The following is a 22,451-nucleotide window of genomic DNA, read 5'->3' on the forward strand; positions in this document are numbered from 1 at the left end:
CTGATCTCATTCGTATCTTTCTCAATATTACATATTTTGCTGGACATACATATATATATATATATATATTGTGGGTACTTGGCGAAGCATGACTGAGTCGCCCACATCCATATGAATCATGCCATTTCTGTAAAAAAATCTTAATTGAGTCATATGAAATTGGTCATATATATATATATATATTTAACAGTCACTTTTATATATATTATATTAATATAAAATTTTAATAAATAATTTTATATAATTTATTAATATCTAATTATAAAATAATTAGTCTTTTGTTATGAATGATGAAATAATTATATATAATTTATTAATATATATATTATATTAATATAAAATTTTATCCAAGAAATGTTGTGCGAATTTTAAAATTTAAGGGATGTAATAGATCCTAAATTAAAACTTGAGAGGCACAATAAATTCTTTCAAATTCAAGGACAGAAATGATTAAACGAGAGAAGTTGATGTGCATAGATGTGTTTTTAGTTTATAATATTTGTGTTTAAGTTATAAAATTTAGGATTTACGTTATTGCTTGTGTCTATGTGAGGGGGTTAGACTCTCGAGGTTCATCTCTCGATAAATTTGTTCGTTTACTTAGGGTTGTAGAGTAGAGAGATTGTAGATTTTAAAGAGAATGAGATAAATCAAGATTGAAATTATCTATGATCAAAAGACTCCTCAAGTTTCTTATATTACAAAAAATATATATAATATTTGTATTATAAAACAAATATTCTTATGTGGAATTATATTTGAAAAAATCAATTTTTAGTCATGGATAACTTTATGTTGGAGTGTTTAGAGTTATAAATCATAAGATGCTTATTTGTGATAGGGATGGAGTGCCAACCAATTCAACCACAAAACGTGGTCTTCAAAGAGGTATATCAAAATTCAGATTAGCTATGTTATTTTTTTTTTTTAATATCAATGAGTAATAAAATATTATTTATATAATATTATTTATTTAAATATTATAAATAATATACCCTCAAAATATTTTAAAATTATTGTCATGGAAAACAACTGTCGTGCATCGCAGGGTGATATACTAGTGTGTGTGTGTGTGTATATATATATATATATATATCTGGAGTTGGTGTGACATTCTTTTCCCTGGTCCCAGGGAAATTGGAATTGTATTATCATTACTATCTTAGCTTCCCAACCTCCTGCATTTAAACTGTTTCAGAGAAATGTTTTCACCTGCTCAACACGTGATTCTTGAGAATCTACAATATTATTCTTCTCTGTGATTCTTGGGACTGCCGAGAAAAATCCTGAGCAACACAGAAGAAGTGCTAATGAAAAGGAGGTAAGAATTTTTGTTTACCAACAGTAGAATTTGGTAGTCCTTTATGTTTGCAGAATGTTATTTCCAGTCCTCTATGAATTAACTTATTGTCCAACATTAGCTTCCTAATCCAACATATCAAGCTCTGTTGCCATTTCTTTTTTTTTTTTTTTTGATAACCTAGGTATCTGTTGCCATTTCTGACAATGCCCTTGAATGATTTTCACATTTGAGGTATATATATCTTTCTGTTTACTGCTTTACTATCCATGAAATAAGCCTAGTATTTGCTACAGTTTTACTAAAATTTACCAAAAATATTACAGGAGAAGTCACAATATAGCTGAGTGACAAAGTACGTATTGTTTTTCTTTCTCCTTTTAAGAGGCAACAGGTGTAGAATACTAGGCTAAATAGTGAAAGGGTGGTAGACATGGAATTGAGAGGTGAGCCTAAATTTTGAAGAATGATTAATGATCCATTGCACAAGAAATTGGCTCTATCTCCTTCATTCCTAAAACCCTCCAAGAAACCCTACAGAATCTTCATATGTTCTCTCTAATAATTCTTTTGGGTTTTGAGGTTCTTTCTCCCTTTTTGTTTTAGTTCGTAAACCTGTTTAATGGTTAGATATCAATTCTACATCCTGCTCCCTTTCCACTCTCCACTGTCTTTCAGGCATGCTATCTCAGTTCTTTTTATAAGTAATTTAATAGACTTGAGTTTGAGTCTCTTATGGGGGAATGCAGCATTACCCATATGAGGTGTTGCCTAATGGACATGGCAGTACAATCTCTATTCCATATGAATCCTGCATATGCATCCTATCTAAGAAGATGTCCAATTAGTTTATGTTGTCATTGCATGTAGATATTTTAGTGTTTGCCTTGTTTCTCTGAAGTCCACAAGGCTATGTTTGGGAGTTTTGGAGGGGAGTGGTCGGAAGGGTTTATAAAAGGAAGGAAGCAGAGGGGAAGGAGGGGAGTTACCTTCCCCTTGTTTGGATGTTTAATGAGGAAAAGGAAGGGAACTCTCTTCCCTTTTGTTTGTGAGTTTAAGTGAAAACGAAAGGAAAGGGAAAGGTTATAATTTAAAAAATATGCTTGTTCCCTTGCTTACCCCGATTTGAGGGGAAGAGATTTTGGAGGATGGAGGGGGGTTGGGTCCCTCCGATCCCCTTCCCCTCCTCTTCTTATACCTCTTCCAAACAAGAGGATTGCTTCCCCTTCTCCTCTCTTCCCCCTCAACCGCCCCCAATCCAAACATAGCCTAAGTTAGTTTCTTCTTTGTCAGGGTCCTACGTGGAACCCAAGGTAAAATTGTATTTTATCTATTATGGTTGTAACAGTAGGCGGGTAAATGCTGTAGGTTGTAACGATAGGCAGATAGGCAGATAAGCAGTTAGTAGGCAGTTAAGAGGGTGTAGTAAGCTGTTAGCCTATTGTAGGATGTAACCATCAGATTGTTAAGGTTGTAACCACCAAGGATTGGTGGGAAAGGGGCTGTATAAGAGCTCCCTATTCAATAATGGAGGTAACGAATTTCATAATCAAAATTAATATTCAGTTCTCTCTTCCATTTCTCTCTTTCTCGCAACTCCCTGTTGGTCTCTCCCTCTCGTTCTTTCCCCCCTTTTCCCTTCTTCCTAACCCTAATTCCCCTCTGAAGAGGAGAAATTTCCTAGTCAGGACTGAGGTCCTGACATTCTTCTGCATGAAAAATGAATTCAATATTAACAAAATAAAGGCATGGTAGTGCATGGGAATGTTTTCTTTGTTTGCCTAAATAATTAACTTCTGTATTTACAATTAGTTATAGGGCTGTTTTTCTCCATTGTTCTTGATGCATGCATTACTCTTCCATGTATAGCTATTAGAACATCTTATTGTGCCCATCAACAATTGCATAATTAATAGCTGAACAAGTTTAAATGGCATGCTTCTCTTTATAATGGCAGAGTTTTCATGGCATGTTTTTATGATTCCAAATAGGCTTCTGAGAATTCTGGAACTGTGGGTTTACGCCATTTTGCATCTTATGCATTTGCTGGTAGGAGTGGCATACTTGGATGGAGCAGAAAGAATGAGGTTAATACCGTTTCTCTTTTCACTTTGCTTTCAATTGGCATTACTTCAATTTCCCTCATCAGAGAACTGAAATTTAGATCATTTGAATGAAAGATCTGTAGCAGGGGCTTTGAATTGATGTTTAGATTCAATTAATGTTACTGTGATGCTTCTATAAGGCGTCTCATCTTCTGTTTACTAACTTGATTTTCCTGCTATAGAATATCGAAGCACATTCTTCAGATGCATCACAGTTCATACCACAACATAATTACAGGCTTGATGTTCATTCTCTAAACAGTCGTCATCCTGGAGAGGTATGCTTGAAAACATTTAAAAATTGCATGGTTTAAATATTGTGGTTGTTATCAGCTGATTGATTGATGCACATTGCCTCAGAAATAAAACCATGAAAATGGTCCTAAAATCATCGTCTTTTATCTGAAATCTCATTTTATTTTTACGAGAATAATCATTTTCTTCTTTTTGTTTATTAAATAACTGACCTATATGTGTGTGTCTGTTCTCATCTTTATCTTGCACTTCCTGCATGCAAAATTTTATCAACCAATTACAAAACTGGATCAAGATGATGTCATTTTATATTATTTTTGCCCCTGTTTTTAGGTCGTCCTTCCTCTTTATTCATTTTATGGGACCCACTTGTCAATCTGAAGATGAACTTCTTCTGGTAAGCTATTTATAGCGTCAGATCTCTGGCTAATTATTGTCATCATAAATATAGGGATATAAACATTTTAGGGCAAGGTTTATAAAGATTTTTAGGGCTAAGGTTGTGCGTTTAAAATGCCCAAACGGTATTGTTAAAGTCATTGTGATTAAAATGTCTGAACAGCATTTTTTTTATTAAGGTTTTGGTGGTTGAGTTGATGGACAGATTGACAGAGAAGTGGTTATGGTCGATTTGAGTGTGATTGGATGGGGTTTTGCAGTTGAAAGGAACACTTTTCTGGTTTCTGGGGCTTTCGATTTGAATGTGAAAATGCCTTTTAGGCTTCGTTTGGCCAAACAGTTATACCTAGGAGTGTTCAAAAAAATTGATACACCATAAAAATTGGTCAGACCAAATCGATTGATTTTTTTTTTTTGACGATCGGAAACGGTTTGAAAGCTATCCAAATTGCGCGGTTCGCGGTTTGGACAGTAGACGATTTGGTTTTAAACCAAATCGCCCAAAAACTTAAAAAAAAATAATATATATATATATAAAGGCACCTATAGCCCCGTGCAACCCTCTCCTCACCCACAACCCTAATCCCTGCTCCCAATCTGCAGAGCCCCCTCCCCCACCCGCAACCTAATCCCTAATCGCAATCAGCAGCCCCCCCACCCGCGCAACGATAATCGACACTCCCTCCCCCACGTGCGCAACTCTAATCGGCAGCCCTCTCCGGCCCTCCCCTACCCGCGCAACCCTTCCCCAATTCCCCCCAATCGGAATCATCCGATCGCCGCTGCTGTTGCAACCTTCCAACTTCCACCGTCTTCCCTTCTGCTTTCTCTTTCTCCTTGTCCTTGGAGAATCGTGGTAGCCCACACCCAAGGTTCCACCGCTGGCTGCGACAGATCGAGGCAGAGAAGAGGAAGCTCGGGCTGAAGCGTCTAGGTGTGTGTATTTTTATTAACGTCTAGTGTGTGTTTGTTTGTTTGTTGTGGCTATTGATATATCAGAAGCCTGGTTTTAGATTCACTAATGTTGGTTTGTAACAGAGAGGATATCCTAAATCTATGCAATTTTAGATCTCATTCTATTTTGTTTTACATCTGAAAACTACTTTCTGTTTTGGGATTGGAAGGAATAAAATGACTGAAAAACATAAAAATTGCTTAAAAATTCAAAAGCTTGGTCAAATTGTAATCCTTTGGTATTGTTTGGTTCCTCAAAATAGTTATCATAGTGAGTTCTGAAATCTTCAATTTCTGGAGTTGAATCCAAGAGACAAATGTGGTCTGAGTAGCCTTTTGGCTTGAGCAATTTGATTATATATACTTATTGTCAGTTTTTTTTACCCCCCTCTTATGTTGTTTTCATCATACTTTTTCCAATTGTTTGTGATCATCATTTTCACGTCATCCATGTACAAGATTTATTGGATAATTATCGCCATTTGTTTGATAATTGCTATGACCTGGTGACAAGAAATAAAGTTGCTAATATTTTTAGTTGAATATGTTATAACATTGTCGCATGTTTTATTTATTTATAACAGGTTGGAGATTGTATGTTAAACAGGTTATTTTCAAATCGCGGTAAACTGCACCCAAACCGCTAGTGCGGTTTAGCGTGCTGAAAATGGTTTAGACCGGCCAAATCGCACCGTGCACACCCCTAGTTTGACCACTTATAAGCTATATCAACAACTTATAAGTTGTTAAGAAAAGTTAGTGAGGTGTTTGGATACACCTCACCAGCGTTTAAGTTAAATAGCTTAAACGCCATTGGTATAGCGTTTTGCAAAAACTATTGAGAGATAGCTTTTGCAAAAAAGTTGTTTATTTAAAAGTTAAGTTGACCAAGTAGTTTACTATTTTACTCTTATCTTTTTGCTGATTTTCAACTATACCTTTCATTTTCTACCTTTGCCTTCCGCCGCCTCCCATCGCCTTCTTTTTCAGCACTTCCGGCTACCATTGTTGGCCATTGCAGTCGCCCCCATCCGCTGCTTCCCGTCGACAATTGCCCCCATCGGTAATAGAAGCCGCCCTCGCCCCAACCGCTGCTCCCATCATCGCAGGCCGTCATTCGCCCCACCGCTGCTCCCATCATTGCAGGCCACTGTCGGTTGTGGCAGTCCATCCATCGCCCCATCGGCCGCTACCCGTCGCCGTCTTGCTTTGCCTCCCCTCTTCCCCGTCCCCGTTGTTGTCTGTGCGATGTATATATATATATATATGTATGTTTATATATGTATATATAATAGCAAACATTTATATATATAATGATATTTTATATATATATTATTGTTATATAATATATATAATAATATTATATTAATATATTTTTAATAATTATGTATAATTTATTAACATTTAATGATAAAATTTTATATCATTCAAATAACATGTCTATTTTTGTCTTTTTATCAAATTATAATAGGTTATCAGTTATTTCAAACCAAACACATAATTATTAATTGATAGCTTAAAAACATATTTATCCAAACACATTATCAGTTTAAACGCTACCCAGTTTAAACGCTATTACACAACTTAAACACTACTCAGCTTAAACGCTGTTAAAAAAAAGCCTAATCAAACTAACCCTTAGTAGTATATAACAAAAGAAGAAGAAGAAGAATCAAGGGACTCCATCTAGAACATCTGCGGAGTTATACTCTAATGATGGTTTTAAAAGTATTGCACAAAGCTACAAAAGCTTATTTCCAGATAACAAAGAGATATAATTATGTTTGCTGATGTTATCATCTCATATCTTTATGTAGACAGGGACCTTCAAGTTTGTTAATTTAAGAAATTTGGACTAATTGAAATATGGTATAACTAATAAAGACAGTATATAAGGCCCAAATAACATGGTAGACCATTTATTTGGCCTTATATAAGTCCAATCTTGTTATTTGGGCCTCATATAATGTTTTTATTAGTTATACCATATTGGAGCCTCATTTGTGGAGGAAGAAACACGAAAAGTTGGTGAAGAAGACCAATACGAGGAGGAAGAAGCAAAAGTGGTTCGGTAGTAAACTATGATGCATGGAAACATCTCGAAAGAGTCATTTTGGTGCTAAAAAACGTTTCCAAGCTGCTTCTGCAATTTCAAAAAAAATTCACAGTTGTTTCGAAATAGGTTAAAAATTTCGCGATCACGATTTAATATCCAAACGAGATTAAAGACGGAAAGAATTTCGTTCTAACCAGCATATATTAATTCTAATTCCAGGGCTTCCCTAGGGCTCTTTATCTTCAACCTTTATGATCATTCCCTCTTATCGCTTAGTGCTCGGTGTCACCGTCTATTCACAACTTCGATTGCTTGGTGCAACTGTCGACTCACAAACACAAATTGGGTTGAGTCGCCTTCGATTCACAAACACGAATCGATGTTTTAGTGCTCATGTCTCCATTTCTGTGCAACACAAGTATTCAATTCACAACTCCGGTTGCTCGGTGCCAACATTGATTCACAAACACAAACTAGGCTGAGCCATCATTGATTAACAAACTCGAATCGATGTTTCTGTGCTTGGTGCCATTGTTTTTGTGCAACGTGAATCAATTCACAACCTCGATTACTTGATGCAGCTGTTGATTTACAAAAAAATATTTGGGATTGTGATTATGGTGTTTTATTATATTATCATTGACAATGATGTTAATAAAACTAGTTCATGTAATCTTATTATCTAATGAAATAACGTTCATAAAATAAGAAAGGTATTTGATAATTAAATATGATACTGTATTTATTAATTTTAAAAACATATATTATGTATTTTGCTAATATTTTATTGTTATTGTAAGTAAAATACAATAATAAATTTATGAAAAATGCTACTTGCCTGTCTTTGTTGATATATTTGTTGACACTCCGTTAATCAATTATCAATATACACACTTGTTGACACCTTGTTAAGTGATGGGTATATTAGTATTGATTAATGGTATGTCAACAAGGATGTGTAAATAGTAATTTTTTAAATTTATAATTACGAAAAAATGTCCGCCTTAAACCTCTAGTCTTCGAGAGAGCTGTAAAATAAAAGACAATTAGGAGCGCGAGGTGTCTTTCATATGGACTCTCCGATACTTAAATTAGTCTTAGTTGAAAAAAAAAATTATTGAAATAGCTTGTGTAAAAGCTATTATATACCTCGATAAGAAGGATGACTCTTTATTCATAGAGATTAAGATTGACATGCAAAGAAGTATCTGCATTTTCGAAGATTATTTGTTTCTAATCTCTAGGCAAGGATCTTAGAGGTGAATTATCGCATTTTTTACGAAGTATAATCTGAAAGTTTCCTAAAAAATGTATCTTTGAGACCCAAGAAAGGCGTCCAAGAAAATCATCCAAGGATTATGTGTCGAAAGGTTTTAAAGGCCTTCCATTTTAGGCATATTTATATTGAGCTTGTATTATGATTGGACTCACTTTTTTGGACTCGACAATTATTATGCTCCATATATAAGTTTCATATTTTTGGAATAAAATATTTTTAGATTTTGTGTTTAGGTAATAAGAAAAGTAAAATATATTTTAAATCAAAATAAGAAAATGCTTACCTAAGAAATTTTGTACTTAAATTTTGTTTTAAGACTAAAACCCTTATTATTTGACAATAAATCACTTAAATACACAAAAGATATTGTGATATTCAAGTATTTGATTTTTTATGCAAATTATTTTACATTAACAAATTATATAGAAATAAGACTAAAAAATATTTTTATATGAATTTTTGTTACATACAATATTTTACGTAAAATGTTTTTACCTTTTTCAAAAACTGTTTGTTCCAACATATATATTTTATATATAAAAATGTAAAATTAGTGAATTTGATGGTTGATTTTTTTTGTAAATTTAGAAAATACAATCTTTTATGAAAAATATTTTAGTATGTGTTGTTGTTTGAATATAATGATAATAGAATTTAGATGTTGAGGAATCATCATGAATCCGTCAAGAATTTATTAAGGAATAGGCCATTAGAAGGCATAGCGTATTTTTCACACAAACTCACTGACACTTAAGTTAAATTCATTGAAAATCAAAAGAACTTGGAGAAAGTTCTTAGAATGTTTTTGGCATACCTAGAAAAAGATGGTCAAGAACCATTTTTGTGCGGTCTTCGATGTTCGTATTCTCAATTACATCAGGAGAAATAAATCGCATGTGTAAGGCTTTATCTCACTGTGCAATGCGAGAATCAAACTCACGACTTATCGAACTAACACTGACATATCGCTTGGCCAATCACTAACCTATGCCCTAACAGCAAGATAGTCATTCTATTTATAGAAGTGATGGTTGATAGGCAACACAATTTTTAAGAATTCTTTAAAAAGAGACTAGTAATGTGGGGTCTTATGAACTATATTGCACGAAAATGCCTCATAAAAGTCATTTTCCTATTTTTGAAACATTTTTAATTCTTGTTTCGAACCCTATTTATGCTTATTTTTTAAAAAAAAATATTCATTTCCGTTTCTTATTAAAAATATTTTTCATTTTTATTTCCGTGCAACATAGCTCTTAAGAACTATTTGATCAATAAAATATTTTGGGCTCGACAAATTTATTCTTTGTTGAGATTAGGTTGGTAGGCTTTATCCTTACCTTTTAGAATTACTTTAATAAAAAACATACAAATAAAATAAAGATTATAAAAGAAAATAATGTAAATATTTAGAAAGTCCAATAATACTAAAGAACCCTTTTGCGTCCAAATATAATATATATATATTTTTTAAAATTCTGGTGGAGTGAATTCTATTATATTCTAGAAAAGAATAAATAAAGCCTTGAAGCTACCAGAGGCATCCGTATACGTTGCTCTGTAGGCGAATCAAGAAGTTTCCAATCGCGTGCTTTGCTTCCTCTTCCACTTCCTTAAGAATCGCTTCTCCGGGAACCACCTTTCTTCATTGCTCAATCCTCAATCCCCTTCTCTTCTCTGCAAGGAATCAATCCGTTCCCCCCCCCCGACTTGGTTTGCTTCACACGTCGGTTAACGTGGTTTCCGTTTTCGGCGGGAAGTTGGTTATCATTCGGTCGCGAAATCCGCTGGCTGGTTGGTTGGTTGGTTGGGTAGGGTAAGAATAGAGATGTGGCAGACGCCGTACCGGAAAAATGACGTGGAATCGGGGGCCAGGCCGCTGTACCCCACCATGCTGGAGAGCCCGGAGCTCCGCTGGTCCTTCATCCGCAAGATTTACTCCATCCTCACCCTCCAATTGCTCGTCACCGTGGCTGTTGCCGCCGTCGTCGTCTCCGTTCACCCCATTGCCGTTTTCTTCTCCACCACGGGGGCCGGCCTCGCCCTCTACATCGTACTCATCATTACCCCTTTCATCGGTAGCCGTCTTAATTTCCCTTCGCCCTCCACCTCTCTTTTGTTTTTAACATGGGTGCGATCTTGTCTAACATTTGTTCATGGCGATTATCGTTCTCGTTGCAGTTTTGTGCCCTTTGTATTACTACTCGCAGCGACACCCCGTGAACTATATTCTCCTCGGCTTGTTCACGGTGACTCTTGCTTTTGCGGTGGGACTGACCTGTGCTTTCACCAGTGGTAATCTACCAATCTTTCTTTCTTTCTTTCTTTTATTTGCTTTCGAGTCTCTCTGTATGATTGTTCAGATGACTGTATCTTGATGGGGTAACAGGGAAGGTCATTCTGGAATCCGTAATCTTGACAACTGCGGTAGTTCTAAGTCTCACCCTTTACACATTCTGGGCCGCAAAGAGAGGCCATGATTTCAACTTCCTTGGACCTTTCCTGTTTGGAGCCGTTTTCGTGCTGCTAATTTTTGCCCTGATTCAGGTATATGTTTATAAACATATATATAAGAACCCTTTTGATTTCTCTTTCTTGGGCTTTGATTGATAATCATTCATTTATTTGGGTTGGGTTGTTGCAGATGCTGTTTCCATTGGGTAAAATCTCGGTGATGATCTATGGCTGTTTGGCGTCGATCATATTCTGTGGGTACATAATATATGACACAGACAATCTCATCAAGCGCTACTCCTATGACGAATACATTTGGGCTTCTGTGTCGCTCTATCTCGACATCATCAATCTCTTCTTATCAATATTGACCATTTTCAGGGCTACTGATTCCTAGAAAAAGCACAATTTTCGAATTCCAAACGCCCTTCTGTATGGTCCACTGTTTTTTTTTTTTCTCAAAATTGATGGGCTTTTGTAATGAAAATAGCTGATTGAATAAATCGTACTACTGATCAAGTTTAATGGAAACATTGAGAGCGCAATTCCCCAATTTGACGTAGATTACCACAAGCTTTCTTCAATTGTGGCATTTGTTGTTCTTTTGAGCTGTGATTGAGAGGAGTCTCGAGACGCCCTGCGTCCAGATATCGTATTCCCTTTGGTTCTTGCACTCGAACTCGACGATTCCGCGCGTTGCCGTCTTCAATCCAAAATACCGCCGCTGCTCTCCGCCGTCGAACAAGAGCCGCTCCGGCCACGGTGCCACATCTTTACAGACCTCCATTACCACATCTGCATAAAACCATGCCATTACGATTAATAAGTAATTTCACAATAGGCAATTCACTCGAGTCAAAACTGGGTATCACAGTTTTTGTTACTTTTCTTCTTCTTGGTGATGGTTCCTGCAACATGCTTGCTCTTCATCTTCAGCATCACATTGCCTGTTCGATGAATGTAGACTGACACTATCTTCCAGTGAAGATCACCTGCAACATCAAAATACACCTAAATCATTCACTTGCTGCCATTAAAGTAAGATCGAGCAGATGAAAAATTTCTAATTTATGTGAATGTGAACCTTTGCGGGTTCGTTTGAGAAGCTCAACGCCCCTGGCGAGGAGTCCTTGATTACAAGAATCCAGGAAATTCTCCTCAACAACAGCCCCTTTGTTACAGTTTCCATTGATATGATCATTGGAAATTCTTCCACTCATCTTCATTCCCGTCCCCGTCCCCGTCCCCGTCCCTTTGTCTACCGGCATCGCTGCGGCAACGTTCCACACTTCTTTCAGGGCTCTTGCCTTCAGGGTTGCCGCCCCGCGCAATGCTGCATCCAAGGCATCTCCATTTCATTCGTTTTCATTGGGTTACACTCACTGTGTCTACATCTTTTGTGATTAGGGATCGTGTTTGAATTCTATACCTGTAGCTGCAGCGGCAGTGAGAGTGGTGATATCGCTGTAAGACCGGACATTAACGGCCGAGCTCACGGCGGACACTAGGTGGTCGCGGTCGGCTCCCATGGACTCTGCAGCCTCCACGCACTGGGCGGCAACTAGTGTTGCGGCTGACGCGACAGCCATGTCCGTCTTAGTCAACTGGTCGTTCTTCCCAGACGCTGATGCTGCGGCCGTGGCGGCGGCCATTGCAGCAACGGCAGCCGCCACGCCAGCAACGGAAACGGCGGCATGGAGCTGCGCGTTATGGGTTCTAGCCTCCTCTTTCTTCTTCTCCCTTCGTTCCTTGAGCCATCTCCCTACTGTCTTGCCACTGGGCGTGCTCACTCCGCCCACGCCGCCGGTAGAACCATTGCGGCCGCCAGTGAACAGAGGTTGCAGTGTGTTGTTTGAACGCAAGTACTGTAGGGAGTGTAGACGAGATTTTTCGTGAAATTATTGGACAATGGGTATATTTGGTAATTTGAATCTTATTTTTAACATTCAGAAATTAATGGATATTTTTTTTCTAATTTCTGCTAAAAAACAGTGAGAAAATTAAAACAGAAGAAGATCGAAGGTAATAAGAAGGGTGTTTTCAAAGTATAAAGATATGATGACCAACTTCAGCAAAGCTTAGTAATTTAGCCTAAAGTACATGGTGAAACACTACTAAGAAAAGGCATGGCAAATACTTGGTAAGATACACCATCCATATAGCTTGGGCTGGCGAATCCGCTGTGGTTGCTTCAAACAAGCAAGGCAAGCAAGGACGAAACCCACTTGCTTGCTTGCCCATGAAGAATTATTGTCATTTCCCAACAGGAAATGTTGTTGCTTTTGTTTGTTTGATTAGAGAGGCCTAAAGGAATCTAATCAGATAAAAGGTTTCCATTGGAGGAAGCCAAAACAAGCTGATCATTTCTTTTTTAATTATAACTCAGAATGGGTACCTTGACAACGTCGTCGAATTCGTGGGAGGGGGAAACCGGCGGTGGGCTTTCTATATCCTCCGTCAGGGAGCAACCGTTCAGAGGGCCGCTACTGTGAGAGAGCCTCCCCGATGTCAGCGGCGATATTTCCTGTCAAAATGAATTATCATATATATAATTAAGAAGAAGAAGAAGATGTTGAACTTTTTGTTTGTGTCACTTGGACTCACAGACTGTGACATAATGCGTTCGAGGACAAGTTGGGAGGTAGCCGAGGAAGTAAAGGAGAATGAGAGTTGCTGGTTCGCCGGCTCGCCGGCTGCGGCTTCTTCTTCTTCCTGGTCGGCGGAGCTGCTAGAACTAGTGCTGGCACTATGAACCTGCCCGATAGTACTTCTCAAGGAGGCGGGAGAAGGGGCCCGAAGAGCCTTGGAGACTTGGAGGGCAGAGGCGCTCCACGACCTGGCCAAAAATTCCAGAGGCTCAGGAGATATCTCAGGCAGCCGCACCCCCGTGGCTCCGCCGTGTTCAGGCCGCCTGCTTCCCATTCTATTGATCTGGTGAAGGCCAGTGAGGGGTCACCGGGTGGTTCTTATAGACGGGGTGGGTTATTTCTTGGCCTCGAAATAACGTTTCAGGAATTGGCAACGTCATGGCCCGACCAAAGTTGCAGAGGCTCGGGAGGGGAGAAGGAAGACGGAAGGAAGGAAGAAGCAGGCTGCAGCCTTTAGCCTGCAGCCTTTGTTCATATTTCTTTGCTTTTTTGAAGGTTGTTTTGTTTTGTTCGTTCTTACAGAAGACAGCAGCAGCAGCCTCGTCAATTCGTTATTCCTTTTGCCCCCTCACGCCACTGATTCATCGTCATCGTCTCTCTCTTCCACCATTGTTGGCTCCTCAAATGCTCTTCACAGTGTTGGGTCAAGGGAAGTAAAAGATACAACAGCTAGCTGCCAAAGTTGAGGACCATCAACTACAGAACATGCAGAAAGCACCAATCATCTAAAAAGGTAAATATTTTTACTCTGTGTTTGGCGCCAACTCTATTATTGGTTTTACCATGGAAAAAACACCGTCTGCCCAAAGAAATTTAATCTAAAAGCCAGAGACAGGCTTTCCACAACAAATTATGATTTGTACGTCACTCTTTGAAACCAAGAAACTTGATAAATGTTCAGATCAGAAAGAGGAGTTCAAATCTGGTTTAACTTATTATGCTTTAGTTGGTGATTATAAATGATATTTTTAAGGTCAAATTACAATTTCTGCTCTTATTTTTTTACAAAAAAGAAGAAGAAGAAGAAGAAGAAGAAGAGAAGAACATATAGGTGGTATACTTACTCTCTCCTGGTTCAAACTAAAGTCCTAAATGAAAGATTCATTATAAAAAGATAAAGAAACTCTCATATTTGTTGTAAAATATTTGCCCAAAGTGGAAGATCAGTTCCCACAATCAGTTTCCACTAGGAAAAACACAAAAAGAGTGTAAGTTCAATCCAACTAGTACGCATCTGCAACCTATCTATAGCAACAAGATCATAAACTTCCAAGTGTGTGACGCATTCCCTAAATCTATTATTATATAATTGACTTGACAACAAGATTATAAATTTCATATTGTAGTTGGTTCTCTGTGGATGGATGGATATCTCAATTCATCATTTGCTTCACAAACAACAAATGCAATGATGAGGTTTCTGTCAAGACCCTAGAGGTAATGTTTGTAATTGGGGAGAATTTATGGTGTATAAACTGTTAGGGAGTTAAGTAAAAGAGGTTAGGCAAGAAAAGAGAATAAATAACCTTTTATATAACAGCTAGCATGACTATTAGATTAGTTAGGTAGTTGGGAATAGATGGTGATGTGGCTTGAGGTTCTTTAAAAGAGACCTACGACAGATTAGAGGGAATTATTGAAGGAATAAACTCTCTTTCTCTCGTTCTTGCATTTTGTGTAATTACTGTAATCGACTAGCCCAAATTTAAGGACTTGACAAAGTGGTATCAGAACTAGATGAACTAGTTGTGGGGGTGATCAGTGGGTAGCTAGTATGGGTAGGCGTCGGAAATGGCGGACGAAAACTATCTCGGGTGCGGTCAGGCAAAAGCACACAACTAAATGGAATCAAGAAAAATTCAAGATCTTAGGAGAATTTCGACCATTGGTCGATGATTGGGTAGGAAGAAGGTGTAGGCTAGGCAACTGTGTTCCAAGCAATCTTAAAGCCGCAATGAACCGAATGCAAAACCAAAGGACCATTGTTCTGTAGGTAAGCATGGGTAAGCGACTTCCGGGTTGAATCTTGGAGGCGAAGCAGGAGATTTAGAGCCCATAAGTGATTTCCACTAGCAAGTCAGATTTGAGGATCGTATCACTTTCGAATCAAATTGAAGCGAGAGCTTTAGAGACGAAAAGAAGAAACAACTAGAGATGAAAGATACCTCAAAAAATGTTATTGAAATGAATGAATAAAATGACAATCAATACATTGAGAGAACTCATTGATCCTTATATATATATACATCAAGTTATGAAGTGTCGAACCGCTTAACTAACATTACAACAATTATAACAAACATAATCAGTATCCAATTTAGGAATACCCATAGTAACGATTTTGAAGTAAGTGTTGGAAGTTTTGTGCTGTTTTTTTTATTGAAGAAGAAGGCGACAGAGAGATAAAGAGAAGTATACAAAAATTCCATTACTTCAAAAACTTATATATTTGATACAAAAGTATGGGTCAATACCAAATCTCCATAATTTAAGGAGAGTTGGTACCTTGTCTAAAGCTGAAATTAAGCTCTACCACAATTCATTCAAACTTCAAGTACATTCATTAATTACATTACAAAAGATTCAAAAAAGCAACATGATTGGCACATAGCTTTGTATCACACAGGAACCTTCATCAGTAAGGACACCGACGATGGTCAAAGGCGAATTTCATCGGAAGTTGGGCAATCAAATTTCGATGATTCTGGGAATTAGACAATGAGTAAGTTGTGTTTCGATACGATCCAAAAAAAACAGCCAATTGCGGGGTACAACGTGATTGAGAAGCAAGGCGAAATGGCAGAAGGTACCGGATTGAAGCAATTGGAGATTAGGATGGAGGCTTTGGAGCATAGGTTGTCCCATACTCAAGAAACGATGCTCCAAAGAAATGAGGACTTGGCGGAATGGAGGGAAACAACAAGAAGCCATTGTGCAGTGCCAAGAAATAATAAAGCAGCAAGGGCAGAGGATCGACAGTGTGCTAAGCTTGTTGTCCTCCCTACCCTAATTTCAATTGTCGTTGGAATTTTCGCAAAAACAAGCCTCTGATCCCATTTTTTCGTAGTTGGGAAATCGATCAAGAACTCAAGGGGTTTTTGAAGAAGAAGATCAACCTACTATTCAAGAAACTCAGGTTAGGTATCCACAGCCCCTAACTCACGTCCATACTCTTATGCCAAGATTAGAAATTTCAATGTTTGAAGGGAAAGAACCAAAGTGGTGGACAAAGAGGTGCGAGAGGTTTTTCCAGTTCTATAAAATTCCTAAATAATAGAAGATTAACTTGGTTGCAACCTACTTGAATGATATAGCAGATTCATGGTACCAATGGTGGATTCAGGATGAGGGAATTCATGGTTGTTGGACTGATTTTGTTAAAAGTCTGTGTGAGCGGTTTAGGGACAGAAGCATGGCGGATGTGATAAAAGAATTTAGTAAATTGAAGCAAGGGGGTTCGATAGTGGAGTATCAAGCTAAGTTTGACGAATTAAGTTCAATGGTGTGCACGATGCAACCGAGACTCACTGAACAATACATGGTGTTCACCTTCATTAACGAATTGAGGAAAGAATTACGGCCCATGGTAAAGATGATGATGCCCACATCAGTGAGGCAAGTGGCAGAAAAGGCTAGACTATAAGTGTCATGACCCAAAATCTAGGGTCGTGACTAGCACCATTCCCCAAGAAGCCACAAATTCCAACAGGGAATAGTAAACCTTACAACACACAAATCTTCAAACATTTAACCATCTCATATACACTACAAAATAAATGCATTTCCATTAACGGATATTGAAGTGCCCACTAGGCTATAAATCCATTACATGCTTACAATATTCAAAATTTCTCACTTTACATACGAAATGAATATTAACTTCCCTATACTCAACCTATGAGATGAGATACATGTGTTGTAGCCTAGCCAGAGCGTGTCTAGAGTAAATGAAGTAGAATCGTTTACCACGACTTCCACTATCAAAATGATGTCAACCTACAAAATCTAAAATATTGAGGGGTAAGCTTGACACTAACTTAGTGAGGGGTAACAAGCATTATAATGGGAGGAGTATAGAATCAATGCAACAATATAGATCATCATGCCATGACATTTCAAATAATATATAATACCGAATGAGAGATGATGAATAAATATGCACATTGGGAGTAAATCATTTAAAACCAAAATTCACACATATCATTTCCTTGGTACAGACTATCTCAACGCTACTAAGATCCACTTTGGCAGACTATCTCACGCCGGATATAAACATGGATGGTGAACTATCTCATGCCCATCCAATGTGGACTATCTCACACCCTAACACATACGTGGTACACCAACGGCTAACTCTTATTGTGGTTAACGATACAGGGTTCTAACTGTTACACTATTTAACACACATCTCATACTAGCATTTAGTATTATCAATGTCACATGTAATATATCACATACAAGTATTTCCATCCACAATCCACATTAACAAAAATGCAATCAATTACAGGTATCAATATGCACAAAACAACAATATGGATTCCAATTTCTCCGTATATATACAATTCACAAAAATTGCATACATAAGTACATACATAAGGTTCAAAGCTTACCTCTCTCTCTTTCTATATCTAAGTTCAAAGCTTCGGCCAACCCAACCCACACGTAAGTACATACATATATCATGATTTTATGCTAAACATAAGGTTGATGATGCTGAAGAACTTACCTTCTTGTAGATCGGGATTGCTTTCATGGTGGAAATGTGGTCCGATCTAGGATCCAACGGTTAGATCACACAGAAATTGGTTGGAAAGAAAATGAGAGAGAGAGAGAGAGAGAGAAAGCTTGCTGGAACGGTAGAGAAGAAGAGAAGGGGGAAAATGGGAGCCCTAGGCTTTTTATATGTCCATTTGGGCTTAGCTCCCTTCCCTTTGGACCTTCTCTAACAAAGCCCAAAGGCTGGGCCTTACAATAAGAGCTAACACTAGAAGCCATTTTTAAGAAGCATAATGTTTCCTATGAGTCGAGTTTATTAGCCAAGCAATACAGGGGTGGTAACTCTAGGCTTTTGCTTATAGGGCCTAATCAAGAGATAACCAAAACACCTTCCTATAATAATGGCACTAAGAGTAATTTGGTAAAGCAACAGAGACAATTAAGGCTATGCTTTAGGTGTGGAGACGAATATAGCCCCAGCCATCAATATAAAAGACAGCTGATGAATATGGAGAGTTATGATGGGAAAAAGGAAGAAGAAGAAGCGGATGTGTTCCATGAGGAAATAGGTGAGTGCAAAGTGATCATTAGAAATGAATCACAACTGTATTCTATACAAATTGAAGTGTTTGAAGGAAAGGCTAAGATAATGGCAGCAACGAAACAACCAAAGATTGTGGACGTTGTTACACTTCTACAACTCAAAGGGAAAAAACAAAACAATAAAAAAGAGAAAATGAGGCAACAAGTATTGAAGGTAGGGATTGGTTGAACCATAACCATCGCTATCAATTCTTGGAGGTAAGAATTGTTTTGCTAGGGAGTAGATTGTCATGACCCTTGGGGTATATTTGTAATTGGGGGGAATTCATGATGTATAAACTGTTAAGGAAAGGGGGGTTAAGAGGTTAGGCGAGAAAAGAGAATAACTAATCCTTTGTATAACAGCTAGCGTGGCTGCTAGATTAGCTAGGCGATTGGGAACAGATGATGATGTGATTAGACTCTTTAAAAGAGACAGCAGATTGGAGGAAATTTCCGAAGGAATAAACGATCTGTTTCTTTTCTCTCTCTCTTGTCCTCTCTCTCTCTTGCATTCTGTGTAATTACTGTAATTGGCCAGCCCAAATTCAAGGGCTTGACAGTTTCAAATGAACCGAACTGCACATACAAGAGGCCCCAGCCTCACATCAAAACCACAGACCCAGTAGTTGATTATTGAAGGTCCATACTTCCAAGATGATGTAGAGGTGCTTGTTTGAATGGTACTTCAGTCACAAAAACCAATTGAAGCACATCCCAATGGTACTCAACAGGATGCTGATCGAGGACAAGTTCTAGAGACCAAAAATAAGGGAGACAACAAACAAAAAAGAAAAGGCCACTTCTCATAAGATTTCCATGACCAAGTAATATGATTACAGAAAATTGAGATAATACAAGTTCTACCAACCATCGCATTTTGCATAGTATAGTAAACCGAGCAGATCTTTATCTTTTAGACTGCAAGCCATTGCCACCATAATATTGTTTGGTAGTTTCTTTTGAGAATTCAGCAAATGTCATCCCATCTTTCAACCGCAAGGAAAGTGGTGGCACTATTTTATGCAGTTCTTGACCTAGTCTGTCATGATCATGTTCCCCAATGCAAGTATCCCCATTTTGTATCGTAGAACATTGACTGTTTGCTTGGAATCTTTCAATAGAATAATCTGAAAGAGAGAGAATCTTAGTCCATGCTGGCTGCAAGAAGACAACGAAAGTTTCCCTGCTCAGGTCTTCCACTTTAGCTGGTCTGCAGACGGAATGAAGGTTTGCTCGAAGCTTCCCCTTCGATATGATATCAGCTGCTTCTCCCACCTGAACAATGAAACTCTCAGGAGATGCTTTCACCATCTGAACCATATTCTTAGTTGGATCAAATATTTTCAGATACGTATGCCCACTGGGAGTAGAATATTCTTGCTGACAAGAAGAGCAAAAGCATCTATTTGCACATGTTTTTTCATTGTGGCATGGGAAAGAAAACAATGGACTTGTAAGAACAGTGAAAATACCATAATCATAATGCCATTGCTGCCACAGATTGGAACCATTGCCGCAGGATCTAGCATCACTTCCATTTGTATACAGTTGCTCATTCTTAATTGGTTGTTGACCAGCTTTTCTTTTGGTAGATTGCTTGCTTTTAGCAGCCTCTTTCAAGACAAGGTTATCTGTAGTTGAATGGTAGTGTATAAGACGGCCTTTTGCCGTGCAGGATGCCAGTAAACTTTGCTCGAGTTCTTGGCTACCAAGGTGCCTGTCACAGATTCGTGCAAGGCAGAGCCCCAGCTTCATCATGCAAATTCCTAGATCCTTAAAACTATTACCCAGATCCTCAAATTCACTCCCTTGAAAATCTATGGACTTGTCAACGGCAGGATAATTTTGTTGTTCACTGAGACTATATCCACTTTCAGGACTAGCATCAATAGTGGCACTCTTAGTACCTTGCATATATTTTAGCTGCATTGAAAAAGATGAGACACTTCTATCAAGTTTTTTCATTGGGACATCACTCCCCAAGTTGTGCTCCTGCAAAGAATAAATTTAAAAAAAAAATAAAAAGGTTTTCTTATACATAAGAATATGATAGAACTGAAGATTCTACTTTCATCAAGAGTAAAACAGGAGAGCTCCCACTTACTGATAGGGTAGTAAACTAAAAAGTAATTTCTGAGCAATGTACAAGGTAGAGTAACCTCATGCTTTTTCTTATTATTTCCTTCCAATTAATGATTTTCACACTAGACAGCAAACATTGTTGACAAACATAACTCAGGCAGAAGAAGATATATTACAACAATGATAAGAAAATAAGTCAATAGTATTTAGAATGTAAAATAGAGGTCAGATACTCGCAATAATCCCTTTCAAACAGACTGTAGATTGAATTTTTCTGCAAGCAAAAAAAAGAGCCCTGAACCAGAAAATTCAAACTATAATTCCAACAAATAAAGAAAATGGGATTAGCAAGAAGCGGCTGGTAATACATCAATTGGGAGTTGCAAGCAAATGCAGAATGGATACCATGTTTTGGAAAGGAAGTACAATGCTGCCGCCAGAGAAGTAACCAAACCAAAGAACCATTAAAAACTTTAATCCCTACATGGCTTTGTCACAGTTGATCTGCAACTGCAGGAAATATGGGTCGAATATAAGAATAGCAAAAGTGAGGTGAAGTAAGTTGAAGATAATAGATGTTTAAACATACTAAAATCATGGGCCAATAGTCTTTTCCTTGGCACCCTTAAAAAAAAAAAAAAACAATCACAAACCTTAACTTCTTCCGATGCTTAAAATTTTTTTTCTTTTGAACTTCCATAAATTTTCCTATATTTCTCCCCGAAGCAAGGAGTGTAAGCTTATTATATATTCCTTCGGTCTTTTGAAGTCTGGATATGTTAGGAGAAGGCAGGGCATGCCTTACTTGTAAGACCAACTCATTATAGCAAACCTAAGTGCCAGTTCGGTCACGGTATCTCCGTTTTAGTTTCTCTTTTTGTAGTTTTCGGAACTAAAATTATTGAAACTTTGGGAACAAATTCCGGCCGTCTAAGTAACTATATGGATAGCTTGTGCACTCTTGAGCTAAGGACAAAAACAAATAGCTCCAAAGTTCGCAAATAATCATCCACGCAAAAAGAACACACAGAACAAGAAAGGGAATCCAGGCTTATTCTTATGCCCCATGGAACTCGAAGAAAGAGAATCACGTAACATAGACCCAGCAACCACTGCCCAGTGACCACCATTCAATTCAAACAATTGGAATGTAGTCGAATCGTTTCCAACCCACACCAATGTCAAACACGAAAAACCAACAAACGAGACCCACTCCCTCTGTTTCCACACCGGTTTCGCATCGGACTGGAGGAAGAGAAAGGCATTGGAAAGAAGTTTACCTTGAGGACGCGTTTGCGACGGTCCGCGTCGATAAGGGCGAGCCTGCGGGCAAGAGGGAGGAGACTGCGGCGGAGACGGGTGGCGTTGGGGACTCCGGCGATTGTTATCAGGCCGGGGCCATTGGGCCCTAGATTCTCCATCACGCTTCTGGCGATCGATTCTAGCCGTCGGATCTCTTCCTGGTCCGAAGACGGCGGCGATGAAGCTTCATCTGAACTCAAGAGCATGAGATCAGAGAAGTGAAGGCCGTAGGGTTCCAAGATCTCTACTTCCTCATCGTCTTCCATCTCGCGATCGATAGATCGATCGAAGAGGGTTCAAAGAGAAGTGTTTTTTA

At 38.2% G+C, this 22,451-nt stretch overlaps 4 protein-coding genes and 1 long non-coding RNA gene across 7 annotated transcripts in view; 2 read left to right on the forward strand and 3 right to left on the reverse strand.

Moving 5' to 3' along the window:
* The window catches only part of LOC127786488 (autophagy-related protein 9), a gene marked incomplete in the record, with an annotated part of 1,007,132 nt that overhangs the window by 803,772 nt on the left and 180,909 nt on the right, over positions 1 to 22,451 (reverse strand).
* Positions 1,192 to 4,387, forward strand: LOC127786597 (uncharacterized). Its single transcript, XR_008020003.1, has 4 exons — positions 1,192 to 1,321; positions 3,292 to 3,387; positions 3,588 to 3,683; positions 3,994 to 4,387. It is a non-coding gene; the product is annotated as an uncharacterized LOC127786597 (long non-coding RNA).
* LOC127786568 (protein LIFEGUARD 2-like) lies at positions 9,751 to 11,400 on the forward strand. The gene is made up of 4 exons (XM_052314051.1): positions 9,751 to 10,426; positions 10,530 to 10,643; positions 10,738 to 10,895; positions 10,993 to 11,400. The coding sequence occupies exons 1-4, from the start codon at positions 10,177 to 10,179 to the stop codon at positions 11,197 to 11,199; spliced, it is 729 nt and encodes a 242-aa protein (XP_052170011.1). The 5' UTR covers positions 9,751 to 10,176; the 3' UTR covers positions 11,200 to 11,400.
* Positions 11,383 to 14,059, reverse strand: LOC127786784 (VAN3-binding protein-like). The gene is made up of 6 exons (XM_052314441.1): positions 13,407 to 14,059; positions 13,198 to 13,326; positions 12,232 to 12,667; positions 11,887 to 12,135; positions 11,687 to 11,794; positions 11,383 to 11,597 (listed from the first exon to the last, which is right to left on the reverse strand). The coding sequence occupies exons 1-6, from the start codon at positions 13,722 to 13,724 to the stop codon at positions 11,383 to 11,385; spliced, it is 1,455 nt and encodes a 484-aa protein (XP_052170401.1). The 5' UTR covers positions 13,725 to 14,059.
* On the reverse strand, positions 19,536 to 22,443 carry LOC127786516 (uncharacterized). Of its 3 annotated transcripts, XM_052313971.1 has the most exons (3): positions 22,114 to 22,260; positions 21,239 to 21,343; positions 19,536 to 20,743 (listed from the first exon to the last, which is right to left on the reverse strand). In XM_052313971.1, the coding sequence occupies exons 2-3, from the start codon at positions 21,296 to 21,298 to the stop codon at positions 19,658 to 19,660; spliced, it is 1,146 nt and encodes a 381-aa protein (XP_052169931.1). In that variant the 5' UTR covers positions 21,299 to 21,343; positions 22,114 to 22,260; the 3' UTR covers positions 19,536 to 19,657. The 3 variants fall into 3 exon arrangements, with proteins under 3 accessions (XP_052169931.1, XP_052169930.1, XP_052169929.1); XM_052313970.1 differs by lacking the exon at positions 21,239 to 21,343 and having other exon boundaries at positions 19,536 to 20,674; positions 22,114 to 22,443; XM_052313969.1 differs by lacking the exon at positions 21,239 to 21,343 and having other exon boundaries at positions 22,114 to 22,442.

Source organism: Diospyros lotus, chromosome 12 (genome assembly GCF_014633365.1).
Source record: "Diospyros lotus cultivar Yz01 chromosome 12, ASM1463336v1, whole genome shotgun sequence".
Classification (NCBI taxonomy): Eukaryota; Viridiplantae; Streptophyta; class Magnoliopsida; order Ericales; family Ebenaceae; genus Diospyros; species Diospyros lotus.

Bases quoted from the DNA above. Each gene is read 5' to 3' on its own strand.
- LOC127786784 (XM_052314441.1), bottom strand. From the start codon at position 13,724: ATGGGAAGCAGGCGGCCTGAACACGGCGGAGCCACGGGGGTGCGGCTG. The intron at 12,668-13,197 runs GTACCCATTCTG...CACTCCCTACAG, and splicing joins AATTCGACGACGTTGTCAAG to TACTTGCGTTCAAACAACAC. The intron at 11,598-11,686 runs GTAACAAAAACT...GGTTTTATGCAG, and splicing joins CATCACCAAGAAGAAGAAAA to ATGTGGTAATGGAGGTCTGT.
- LOC127786568 (XM_052314051.1), top strand. From the start codon at position 10,177: ATGTGGCAGACGCCGTACCGGAAAAATGACGTGGAATCGGGGGCCAGG. The intron at 10,427-10,529 runs GTAGCCGTCTTA...TTCTCGTTGCAG, and splicing joins CATCATTACCCCTTTCATCG to TTTTGTGCCCTTTGTATTAC. The intron at 10,644-10,737 runs GTAATCTACCAA...ATGGGGTAACAG, and splicing joins GACCTGTGCTTTCACCAGTG to GGAAGGTCATTCTGGAATCC.
- LOC127786516 (XM_052313969.1), bottom strand. From the start codon at position 22,401: ATGGAAGACGATGAGGAAGTAGAGATCTTGGAACCCTACGGCCTTCAC. The intron at 20,744-22,113 runs GTAAACTTCTTT...TATTCTTTGCAG, and splicing joins GTCGCAAACGCGTCCTCAAG to GAGCACAACTTGGGGAGTGA.